This window comes from Xyrauchen texanus, chromosome 5 (genome assembly GCF_025860055.1).
Source record: "Xyrauchen texanus isolate HMW12.3.18 chromosome 5, RBS_HiC_50CHRs, whole genome shotgun sequence".
NCBI lineage: Eukaryota > Metazoa > Chordata > Actinopteri > Cypriniformes > Catostomidae > Xyrauchen > Xyrauchen texanus.
The window spans coordinates 42,712,718-42,725,387 of NC_068280.1; the positions used below are offsets into that span (position 1 = coordinate 42,712,718).

General features: G+C 36.4%; 1 protein-coding gene across 2 annotated transcripts in view; it reads left to right on the forward strand.

Moving 5' to 3' along the window:
* The window catches only part of LOC127644006 (G protein-coupled receptor kinase 4-like), a 63,547-nt gene that overhangs the window by 23,128 nt on the left and 27,749 nt on the right, over window positions 1–12,670 (forward strand). For both annotated transcript variants that reach the window (XM_052126993.1, XM_052126994.1), the window contains exons 3-5: window positions 7,233–7,345; window positions 7,513–7,590; window positions 7,785–7,885. In XM_052126993.1, coding sequence (XP_051982953.1) covers window positions 7,233–7,345; window positions 7,513–7,590; window positions 7,785–7,885 — 292 coding nt within the window. The remainder of the gene's footprint in view (window positions 1–7,232; window positions 7,346–7,512; window positions 7,591–7,784; window positions 7,886–12,670) is intronic.

The window sequence follows — 12,670 nt, forward strand, 5'->3', positions numbered from 1 at the left end:
AGCACAGCTGGAGTAGCCAATGTCTGTCAGATAGAATTATATAAATTTTTATATTATATATCTGCTTTGGGTGTCTGTTGGCTTTAGATATTGTTTGCACAATTGTTATGTTGTTATCATTCAGACGTAGTGCAATCAAATATCAGTCCAATAAATGCATTTTAGCCAAACGTGACTGCACGTCAACAATATTATGCAATCTAAATTATTAAATAATTTACCAGATTACTCAATTAATAATCAGATTATTTGATTACAAAAATAATCGATAGTGACTAGTGTTGTCACGGTACCAAAATTTCAGTAGTCGGGACCAATACCATTGAAATTTCACGGTACTCTATACCAATTTCGGTACAAAGCAAAAACAGGTTACTAAACAACACTCTTTTATTAACAAAGTCTACAAAACATTAGCAGCAGAACTAAGAACAAAAATATGCCATTGAGCAACACTTTAATTTAAATATGTTATTTTTGAATAATAACAAAACTGAACAATGTATGCTTAAAAGTATTTTTGAACACTTATATTAGATTTGCTTAAACTTTTGCAACTCTTTAAGTTTTTCCAAGTACTAAAAAAAACCCCGAAATAAACAAGCATACAATAGAATGAATAAAAAACAATTTCCAAACGAATGTGCAGAGTGCTCTCTTATTAATAAAGCTGCATATTGCCATTTTCTTAACGATAAGAAATGCACAATGACATATATTATGATTAAATAAGTCGCAATCGCTTTCTAATCTAGCTGCATTAAGTGTGCGCGCTCGAGGGATGAGCGTCCCGAGGCAGAGTCTCTCTCAGCCAGGTTAGATCGGGACATTCGCGCAACTCATAGAAGAGGCACCGACCACACAGAGAAATGCCTGTTTCTGAGTTTAAAGTTATTAACATGAGCTGCTTCTGTATTATTTGAACTTTAATAAAGCATTTAATATTTACGCATTAAATATAACTGTATTTGTAACGCTGGGATGTTTCCTTTAAAGAGCTCCAGCTCCGCTTATTACAAAACGAGACTGCTTCTGAATTTCCTTTTTTTTTTTTTTATATAATTCCCTAAAACTTTGGGATCTACATAAGAAGAAGCTGTGAAAGTTTAGAGCGCATCTGGACTGTGATCTGTGTAATTCTTCTTCTCCATCAGGCATGAACTGCAGTGCTGCTCTCGCACGTCATTAGTTTAATATGATTTAATTTTACGTTAAATGAGATCAAACGACTATTCGACAATGAAAATGTTTCTCGTCATTTTTTTATTTTCGACGTTGTCGATAATGTCGACTAAACGTTTCAGCCCTAATGCAAATGATAATATGATTTTAAACTCACCTGCTTTGGTTGCTTGAATTAATCTGGGTGTCTGTCTTTCAGGTGCTTTATTAAGTTTGATGTGTTTCCTCCTTTCGTCAGAACATCATAAATCAGCAAAAAATAGGTTTTTGCTGATCTATGATGTTTCCCTTTTCATCAGCCTCAAATACAAAGAATTTCCAAACCTGGCTTTTTCCACTTTGCTTTTCGACAAGATTCAGTTGAGACTCCGCAGCAGCTTTGCTTGTCGCCATCTTTTGCTTGTTGTGAGAGTTCAAAAGTTCCCGACTCTGGAAGGGTTACCGGGTAGACCGGGTACTTGGTACTCCGATACCTTCAGAAATTCTGGTATCGTAAAAATGTGTTTGTTTCAGTACCGACTTGGTACCGGAGTACCGGTATTTTTGACAACACTAATAGTAACAGCCCTAATTGCTTTTAAGCATTAAAGCAATTCAGTTATCTGAAATTGTCGGCATTAGTTTGACAGGCAAGCAGATCATTCCAATGCTTATTTTTGTCAAATTCAATATGTCTAAACAATTATACATCTGTACTACTGTACATTGGAATGCTATGATACTTAATTTCATCATGTTAAATTCTAGATTTGAGCTTTTTTTAAATTGTCAACATGAGCTAAAATCTTTGTTGGTGTATCTCTAAATTATTAGTTTTGTTATTTGATGTGCACTCATGTTCAGTCATGTTTTGTTTATGTTTCACTGACTGACACAACAGTGGTCTTGGAATTCATATTAACACCCAGTAGATGATTCTCACGAAACTTGTCAAGGATATGTCCTGGTTATTTTTAAAGAAATATTCCAGGTTCAAGTTAAGCTTAATCGACAGCATTGTGGCATGCTATTGATTACCACATAAATTATTAAAACCAGGGTTGGCAACCTATGCTGGCATGCGCCAGCAATGGCAAGAGTGGAATAGACTATTTTATTTATATTAATTCCACACCTGCATCCCAAACTATATCTTGATGTAATTCTTCCTCATGAACACGCAGCGTTTTCATGAGCTGAATGGGAGTCTAAACAAAAAGTTAAATGTGACAAGACTGTGGAGTCATACAAGGCTCCAAAATCCCCACATTTTTCATTTTTACATGTTGGTGAAAATTAAGTTCACACACATTGGAATGCAAGAAATCAACAGTTTATTTCTGAAAATCCATGTCTCTCCATGCATATGTCTCATCATCATCTCTCTCTGTGCAGCGTAGTCTGTTTAAAATGCATGCGCTCTCATAAAGGGACAGAGTGCTAGTTTTATTCCCACTGTAAAAAACAAACACATTTTCTCTCATTAATTTGTCTTAAGAGATGAAGTGTCAAATGAGATGCAATAAAATGTGTTGAACCCTAGTTATACACGTGTCTGGATATCACAAGCTGCTGAATATCCAAAATATAAGTATACATTTAATTAGTTAATGTTTCAAAACATAAACATTAATTCGACATGATAATGCAGTTTGATATGAAAAGAAGCAAGATCACTATGGCTATTAGGCTATTATTATCAGAGCTGTTCAGCTGCATGGTGAAGATGAATATTTGAAACAGTCAACTTCATATCATCCTCATAAAACACCTGTTACATGTCTCATTTCTGGACCATCCAATATTTTTGTTTTTGTTCTTTATATATCAGTCAGTGTTGGTCTTGTTTGGGTTGTCTAATTTCATGTTATACACATTGTTGATTCACAGATTAGGATTAATATCTACCTACTATATATTACACATCACAACCGATTTATTAGCAAGTCTGTTCCCTCAGCCAATAATCAAATCTTTAACTCAGTGACTAAATCTTTGATCCTTCTTGTGAAAACACTACTCATGGGCAAAAGTTGCATGACAGGTGACTGAAATATAATCATCTCCTCCACAGAACGCTTGGCTTAAAAGCACATGTGTTAATGACAGGACGGCTTAATATTATGTATTTATTAATTTATATCTGTAAAGCACATATATGGGATTACATAAGACATAAATCATATCTTGCAAATGATAAATGTGATTAAAAAAAAATTCTCTCCCCTTTTTCTCCCCAATTTGGAATTCCCAATGCACTCTAACTCTAAGTGGTGTAGTGACTTGCCTCAATCTGGATGGCGGAGGATGAATCTCAGTTGCCTCCGCATATGAGACTGTCAATCCACAAATTTTATCACGTGGCTTGTTGTGCACATTACCTTGGAGACGTAGCACGTGTGGAGGCTTCACGCTATTCTCCACGACATCCACGCACAACTCACCACATGCCCTATCGAGAGTGAACCACATTATAGTAACCACAAGGAGGTTACCCCATGTGACTCTCCCCTCCCTAGCAACAGGGCCAATTTGGTTGCTTAGGAGACCTGGCTGGAGTCACTCAGTGCAAACTGGATTCGAACTCGAGAGTCCAGGGGTGGTAGTCAGCGTCTTTACTTCGGACATATTTTTTAAAGCCATGATGGTAAAAACATCTATTTGTCATTTTTGTGTTGGGCCAGTGAAACTTTTGGAAGGGCCAGTAAAAATCGGAAGCACTGGTAAAAAATCTGGTAATCAAATAAGGTGTAAAACTTGTTTAAATGGAAATAATTACTTGGGTCACCTTTAAATTGAGTAAATATTAAAATATTTATAATTTTCTTCCTTAACAGGGATTGGTTTATTTTATGGTTTACCGAACAAAGCAGACCTACTAGACATACATTCTGTTCTTCATTAAAGGGCAGGGTTTATACCATTCCGATTGCTGCTTTCAGTTAAAAATGCATGCTGGTGTGTGGGCATGTGTGTGTGTGTGTGTGTTTGCGTCAGAAAGCTGTAGACCTTGGCTCAGTGAGGAAGTCCCGGCAGAGGCTGTTTCCTCTTGGCCCAGAATGCACCAGGCCCGTAACATTCCAGAGAGCCCCGCAGCACAAGGGCTCAGCTTGAGCTCTATGCTCACCATTACTGTGATTAACTGTTGTGGCTGTGACCATGTACACTGTATGCTGAGTGATTGGTGATTAATGTTTTTTTGCTGAGTAGCCTTCTGCATAGCTTTGCACTTTGTGCATATGTGTGGAGGAAATATTTCAATAAAGGGGTCATATCATGCATTTTTTATCACTTTATTTTTTCCCTGAGGTCCACAAAAATGTTAGTCAATGTACTGACAGACAAAACAGTCATATTTTATTTTTTCATCACCATTTTCCACGCTCTATCTGACCCTTAGGATTAAAGGACTAGTTAACCCAAAAAAGATAATTCTCTCATCATTTTCTCACCCTTATGCCATCTCAAACTCATATGACATTCTTTCTTCTGCGGTACAAAAACAAAGATATTTTTGAGGGTAAATGATGTTTATATCCATACAATGCAAGTCAATGGGGTCCAAAATTTCAAGCTTTAATGAGGACATAAAGTTAGCTAAAGGTAATTAATTCAACTCAAGTGGTTTAATCCATGCATGAGAAATTGTCAGACAGATTGTCATACTTCAAAGGTGTATGTGTGCCTCGTATGCATTAAGAAGTCATTTATTCATATTTAACTTGGAATCAAATAATAAAATAGAGATATTTGATTTCCTTTAAGGTTTAAACAATTGGAAAATATTGCACATGGGTAAATATTATTTTAAATATCAAAATATTTCCAAATACTTAAAATGTGCCTCTATTTTTGGTCAAATTTATTCTTGGTCCATTTTACATTGACACTGTTGTTTTTGAATCCCAGCCAACCTGATTAGCTATTATATTATCCAATTGTAAAATATTTACATCCTAAATTATTCACTTTCACACATTATTTTAAAGCTCTGCGATTAAATACGAGTGTCTCTCTGCGAGAGACACTCAGCATGCTCTGGATTCAAACTTGCGACTCCAGGGGTGGTAGTCAGTATCAATACTCGCTGAGCTACCCAGACCCCCCTTCTGTGTAGTATTTAAACCTCCACAGATGGCATGTGCATAAGTGTAACGATGTTGCTGCTGGCAATGCTAAAGACGATGATGGTGTGACGAACCCAAGTGCAGTTTATAAAACAAAAGTGAGATCCAAAACCCAAACTCGAAACGTGAACCATAAACATGAACTTGACTACACCTTAACATAAACTAGGCTTGGCCACAAAACAACAAGGTTATACTCACACACAATACTTCCAAAGAGACAATGGCAAACTTGAGGGCTTATATACACAGACATGGGTAACAAGACAACCAATGAACAGACATAACTATAACCAAGATAACAAGACTAATAACCTAAAACCAATGACAATCTAGAACTAATAACAAAGTAATCAAACAATGAACCAATGAAAACAAGACACGTGAACATGGAGAGAAACATGAAATCACTTGACAAGGGAACCACATGACAAGAACCAGGAACTAGAATTTCAAAATAAAAGACTTGAACACAAATCATGAACAAAAACACATCTAGACATGACAGTAACAATGCTTCAGCGGTTAATATTCAGATGCACTTTAGGAGCTGCTCTGAGTGCGATCCGCTGTTCATTTGAAGTGCCCACATAATGCGATAAAATGGAAAATGAGACGTTCGTGCAATTTCTAGATTCATAGCGGTTGTCTTAAATAATCGTTTTTATATCAAATAATCAAGTTTAGACAATTATTTAATCGTCGCAATAGGCCTAATCGAGCTTCTCTCATGAATGTGTATTTTAGAAGTTACATTTTGGTCTGTTTCTCATCAAAACTGATCATATCGTTTTAGAGGATTGTGACAGGGTGGAGGGCAGGGCCGGGTCGTGATTCCACATTCCCAGCCCCTAATCAGGCTAATCAAGCCTGGGATAATCAAGGGATAAAGGCCGAATGGAGACTGCAGTGGGACGGAGAGAGAGATTTACGGACAGCATTCCGACACCTTTGTGTGTTTGTCTTTTTGTTTCAGTTTTATATTGAAACTATTATTTATATTGTCAAGCAGGTTCTCGCCTCCTTTCCATTAACACCTTTGCAAGGATATTAAACCCTTCGTATGGTCGCATGGTCGTAGTCTGTATGGATGCTTCCTCTATGTCCTTTTTGGAGCTTGAAAGTTTTAGACCACACTGACTTGCATTGGATGGATATAGAAGCATGATATATCCTTGAAAATATCTTCCTTTGTGTTTCAAAGAAGAAAGTTTGAGATGGCATAATGGTGAGTAAATGATGAGTGAATGATGGGTGAACTATTTCTTTAAACGATTCGTTTTTTTGCAGCTATGCCTTTAAGACTTTAATGTTTGGTAAATAGATCTTTCGCATGTAAAATAAGTAATGTCGCTTTGCTGTGTTTATTCACAGGCTGCAGGATTGCTGTCGGGTCAATAGCAGCCTCTTTGCAAGGCCTGCATTACATTGTGACAGTTTCACAAAACAATCCTCTCTAAAAAGGGCCACAAAAACGATTAAGTCTGAATGGAATGATCAGGAACCTGGCTAAAAATAGGCTAAACTTAAGGTTGGAATTTTTCGGATTAATACACTTATTAACAACAAACTGGAATAATAGTATCTCCTTCTCTTTTAGCAATAATAGTTTCATTCTGACTCTCTCCTAATAACCTCATTTTGGCTGGGTGACATCGAATAGGCATCTCTAGCATATAACTCTTTTGCGGGAGTTTGAAATAAGCTGTCTTTACAGCTTAGTTTCAATATATTGTCTTTTTAGATTGGGAAGGAAGTTTTGACTTCTAAATGTTACATTGTGTTTTCATAGTACTTGGAAATATTTTGTTCTAAACGAGCAAGACAATTTGATATTAAATGATATGACCCCTTTAAAATGATTATAGATCATGTAGAAAAGAAATTGTGCAGATGATAAGTTTGACTCTTTCTCTCTCTCTCTGTTATGTTTATTTCCCTCAGAAAGGGATTACACAAGCCTTTGTGAGAAACAGCCAATTGGTCGGCAGTTGTTTCGGCAGTTCTGTGACACTCAGCCCAAATTGCGCCGGTGCATAGAGTTCATGGATTCTGTGGTATGAAATCTCAGCATAAACACAAACATACACATACTGAACTATGTGAAACACTCCTGATGTTCAGTTCCTCTCTACATCTTTTTAACACACACACACACACAATTCTGAGATTTGCTGTATCTACTGTGTCATTTTAGTTTGTGTGTGTTTGTGTGTTTCTTTAGGCATTGTATCAGTTGGCTCCAGATGAGAAAAGGAGAGACGTCGGTTTAAATATTTTAGACACATATTTTAATAATGGGGTAAATATTTATTCCCTTTTTTTTGCCCACACACACACACACACCTGTCCTCACACTCTCCTACATGCACATGTGCATCGAAAGAATTCCTGTTCTGAATGAATGTTTCTCTTTTTTTGGCATAACATCCCGTTTTCTGTCAACCCCTCTTCCTGTTTTTTCTCCCTCTTTCTCACACTCTCTTCCTCATGTAGTCGGCAGCTCATCTACCAGAGATTGCTCAGGACGTGGTGGGGGACTGCAGGCAGAAACTGGAGCAGACTCCCTGTAAAGAGCTGTTTCAGGGGTGTACCAGGTAACAACAAAGTTCATTTAAAGCAAGTTTGTCCACTAGGCCGCAATCTTGTTGATGCCTCCAGGCAATTTTTTCTAGTCAATCAGCTCCTGTCTTTTATTTTACTTAGTCTTTATTAACTCATCTATACAACCCACATAGCTTTATTTTTTTAAGCGGAACACAAAAGGAGATATTTTAAAGAATGTTGCGATCGCTGATTTTCAAATAATGGCAGTTAAAAGTGACTCACTTTTAAAGCTTACAAAATTACCCAAAAATGTCATAAAATAAATCCATATGACTTGTACTTTATATTGAGGGATGAGAATAGTAAGGAAATTGATGATTCCGTTTCAGTTTCCTCTTAACGATTCTGGTTAAGAATCTAATTCTCAAAAATATATTTGTAGTACTTTTGAGGAAGAATTATTTGGAAATAAGAAAAACAATTCTTATTGGATTTACTGCCCTCAGCATCCTGTTGCCAAATTATGAGATCATTTCAGATTTCTACAGAGCAGAGAACTATATAATAAATAAAAAATCTAAGCAAACAAGAAATGTGATAACATACAGTCTTAGACACATAAGATGTTTCACAAAAGCATTTGTCTTAAGATGGTTATTTATATCTTCAGCTTTAGTGTGAATAGAAAAAATAAATTTTAGACTCCCAAACATTACTTTTGCAAATAGAAAAGATTAGAATAGAAGAACAGGGAGCCTTGCAACATATGGCATGGCCCACAACAAAGCCCCCCACTGAACATTGTGTCTGTCTGAGATTATATGAAGAGACAGAAGCAATTGAGACAGCCTAAATAGATAGAAGAACTGTTGTGAATACTTCAAGAAGCTTGGAACATCCTATCTGCCAAGTGTCCAGGTGTACCTAGGAGAATTGGTGCTGTTTTGAAGGCAAAGGTGGTTAAACCAAATATTGATTTATCTTTTTTTATGTTTACTGGACTTTGTATGACATTAAGTGATAAATGAAAACTATTTATGGCATTATTTTTGAAGACATCCTTATTAAAACTTTTGCACAGTACTGTATTTCATTCATTAATTTATTATTTTATAACATTCTACTGATTAGATCAAAATGCATGTGTATCTTTAATTACACAGTCACATGAACAAGTAGTCAGTAACTGCACTGATGGATTGAAGTCTCTCAGGTCTAAATTACAACAATAAATAAACACAATTCCAAAAATAGTTTAAACTGTGTTATGTAGCTAATGTTGTACTTCAGGCTAGTGAGACATTCATAACTTGCTCATCATTTACATTTATGCATTTGACAGACGCTTTTATCCAAAGCGACTTACAGTGCAATTATTACAGGGACAATCCCAGGGACAAACCAGGGACCCTCTGATTAACAGCCCTGTGCTTTAGCCACTACGCCACCACCACATCCCATAATCTCATCAGTGTAAGATTAATTCAGTAATCACCCTAACTGATGTATAAGTGTTTTTTGATTCACTAAAATGAGTCCTTTCTTCGGGAATCGGACCACACCGGAAGCACCGCATGTTTCACGCTGTAGATTAAAAAGAACCGGCTCATTAAGGCCTTTACACAGTGGCTGCCACTTTCTCCCATAGTGGAAGCATTTTGTGCAGTCAAGGTGGTGCTTGCAACCCGGTTTCTGGGGCAGCCGTTGCCATAGTTACAATCAACTAGAACTCCATTGCATGAAGTCACCTACACAGCAGCAGTAGACTTTCAATGTATGTGAGAGAAATATTCTGCACCTATTTTACCTCACCTCATTGAGAAGTGCTCTGGCAACACTCTTTATTTGTGTAATTCAGATGCAGTTGGACCAAACAGATTTTGGGCTCACATTGTTTCTTTAACTGTTTATAAAGTTCATATAGTAGTTAAATCAAATCTGTAGTTGGTCGGTTAAGTCATAATCAGTTGAGAACATGTGCATAAACAAATGATCGTGTAAAAATGGCATTTGTGTTTATTGTTGATTTGTGTCTGTCTGTCACAAGATTTGTGTCAAGAGAATCTGATGCATTATTTTGCATGTGCTTTGCCGCTTTCCGCGTGCCTCTCATTGAAAATGAACTAGACACTTGCGATTGCTGCGTTCCTTGGATAACGGCCTTTGGAGTCATTAGTTTGAGAATCAGACAACACCGGGCATGCTGTGAGTTTTGCACTTTGTATTCAAAAGATCCAAATCATAAAAGTAATTAATTCAGGAATGAGAATACACTGGCCCGTGCTTGGTGTTTCACACTGTAGATTCAATAATTGCAAATGAATTACTGAACATTCATTCGTCATTCTGAAATGGAAGGTCAAGTTGAGCACATTGTAGTGTTGTGTATGCTATTCCAAACATTACTTCCTATATATTTTTCTACAAATTGTCTGTCTCCTTACTGATGGATTTACTGTATCTGATAATGCACACACTTGCACATAAATGCATTCAAATGCTATCATGCATACACTCACAAAGTCTCAAAGAAATTTGTACTCCTGCATAAAGTCTGACGTAAATGTTGCATAGTTGTATTCTTTAGTTTATTCTTTTTTGGTTGCTACGCCTGAAGATTATACAGTAGGCTTGTCTTAACATGTGTTCTTTAAATTGTTTGTTTATGTTAGATTGACATGACTTTGAAGAAGACTCGTGGGTGTGGATCTCCGTTTGTGGTTTTAAGTTTTCGGGGTTTAAAGAAGGTTCACGCTAGTATTTGTGTGAAGACTTATGGTTATGGAGTGAACCTGATGAATAATTTAAACGTGACATTCAATCTAAACAAAGTTTTGTGTGTTTGTGTTTGGTGCTGATATGCCTCAATCAATCTTTTAGTTCTGTTTAGTTTAAACTTCCTTTCTCTTTAAGAGGGGGGAGGTGGAGTACTTTAACCCTTCCTGTTAAATCTCTATGGGCACAGTTTGTTTTAGCGTGTGTGTGTGTAGGTGAGGGTGTGATGGCATGAGCTGCATGATACACATCCAGCTCATCTGCATTTACATTTATACACTTGATAATTACAGTTTTGAACAGCAGCTACCAACAAGTACAGACAATATTAAATTAATTAATTTCTTTGTAGGATAACAGTAGCTCATCTATTTTAAAAATATAATTGTTTTTACAGTAACAATCTATTTTTTAAAATAAGCTTTAATTAATGGTCTCTGTTGGTCTTGCAAGTCCGATTCATATTAGCAGATCAGTTCGTTTGGACTGTACATTCAAATGGTTAATTTCAAATGCTTGTTTACATGGACACCAGAAAGCCATTTATTGTGAGAAAAATACTTAAGGTTGGAAAGATGCTTTCCCATTACATGCACTGTTCGTGGCTTTCACTTTACTCCCGTTCATACGGCTCAGTAAGTAAGCAGCTTTCTCCTCATCAGCGTAATTTCCCAGTGACCCTAGTGTACATAACAAACATGGTACCCGAGGAAGACTTTGCTATTTTATTTTCTGTTCACTTTATTTCCAAATATTCTGGAGTTGTTGCTGTGTTTATTTCCTAAGTTTTCCATCACAACCTTGCGGTGGAATTGCACTGCAATAGTGGGATTTCCCTCTTATGTCAAATTCCGGGATTCCCCCAGTGTACTTGAGTGCATATACGTGGACATGATGGACAGTAGACAGTATTTTTAATTGGTGTGTATAAATGGGTATACTGCATTTTAAAGTGAATACCTTTCCCTTTTTTCCACTGTACTCTAATTCTTTGCACTGTGTTTTGTTGATGTGATCTATGGCTCCATCCATATGGCTTCCACGCACTCTTCAAATGCCTGTAAGAACAGCGCTAATGCCTTTACATGGCCACATAAACCACGTTCTCCAGGAGAAACCTGGGGGTGTTAAACCACTTTCGCTTAATCCCTCTCATAATTTACATGACATTTCTGAATGCTGCTTTCTGCAAAAACCCTGGAATAAACTGTTTTCTTAAATGCGTGCTCACTGATCCCACATGTATGTGTTCTTTGTTAGCAAAATCAGGTTGGTTCAGCTAATGTGCATGCTAACCGAAGTTGATTCATACTAATTTACTTAGCTAATATGCCATTTTTTTGTGCCAGATCAAATCTACTCAGATCTTTTTAGAAATAAGTATATATTCTTGTAATATGTAATTAAAAGTATATTGCCCTCTTAACATTTTGCATTTAGTGACTGTAATTGTAGTTGTAGGTATCTAATTTATGTTAGTAACTACAGTATCTATTTTTTTCAAAAGAGTAACTTGACTGTATTTAATGGCGTATCGGTTAAGATGCCTCATTTCATTTAAATCATTGCTCACTGTTCCCACATGTCCTTGTACGTGTTAGTATTTAGTCAAATACTGCTGTTTATCAGTGTTTGTTTTGTTGTATTTAATGACAATGTGTTCAAGTTTGATATTAGTACAGTCATATATTCTTGGATAACCACAGGATCTTAAATTTTGGGCAAATTTGTCATTTTTTTTTAGGTTGGTCCAGCTATCGTGCATGCTAATCAAAGCTAATGCATGCTAATTCCTTTTGCAAATATTTTTTCTATTTGTGCCTGTAGAGTATTCTGATTGACATGTAATTAAAAAGATATTGCCTCTGAAATTGTTTGTATTGAGATCATTGCAGTTAATTGTAGCTAATCTTTGTTAGTAACTTTTGTAGCTAACTGTTTTTCAAATGGTACACACTGTTGTTTTCTTACATACCGGTTGTCTCAGTCAGTTGCATTATTTTTTTAGTCCATGGCATAGAGGTGCTCTACCAAGGTTCATTCATAATTTCTGCTCTCAG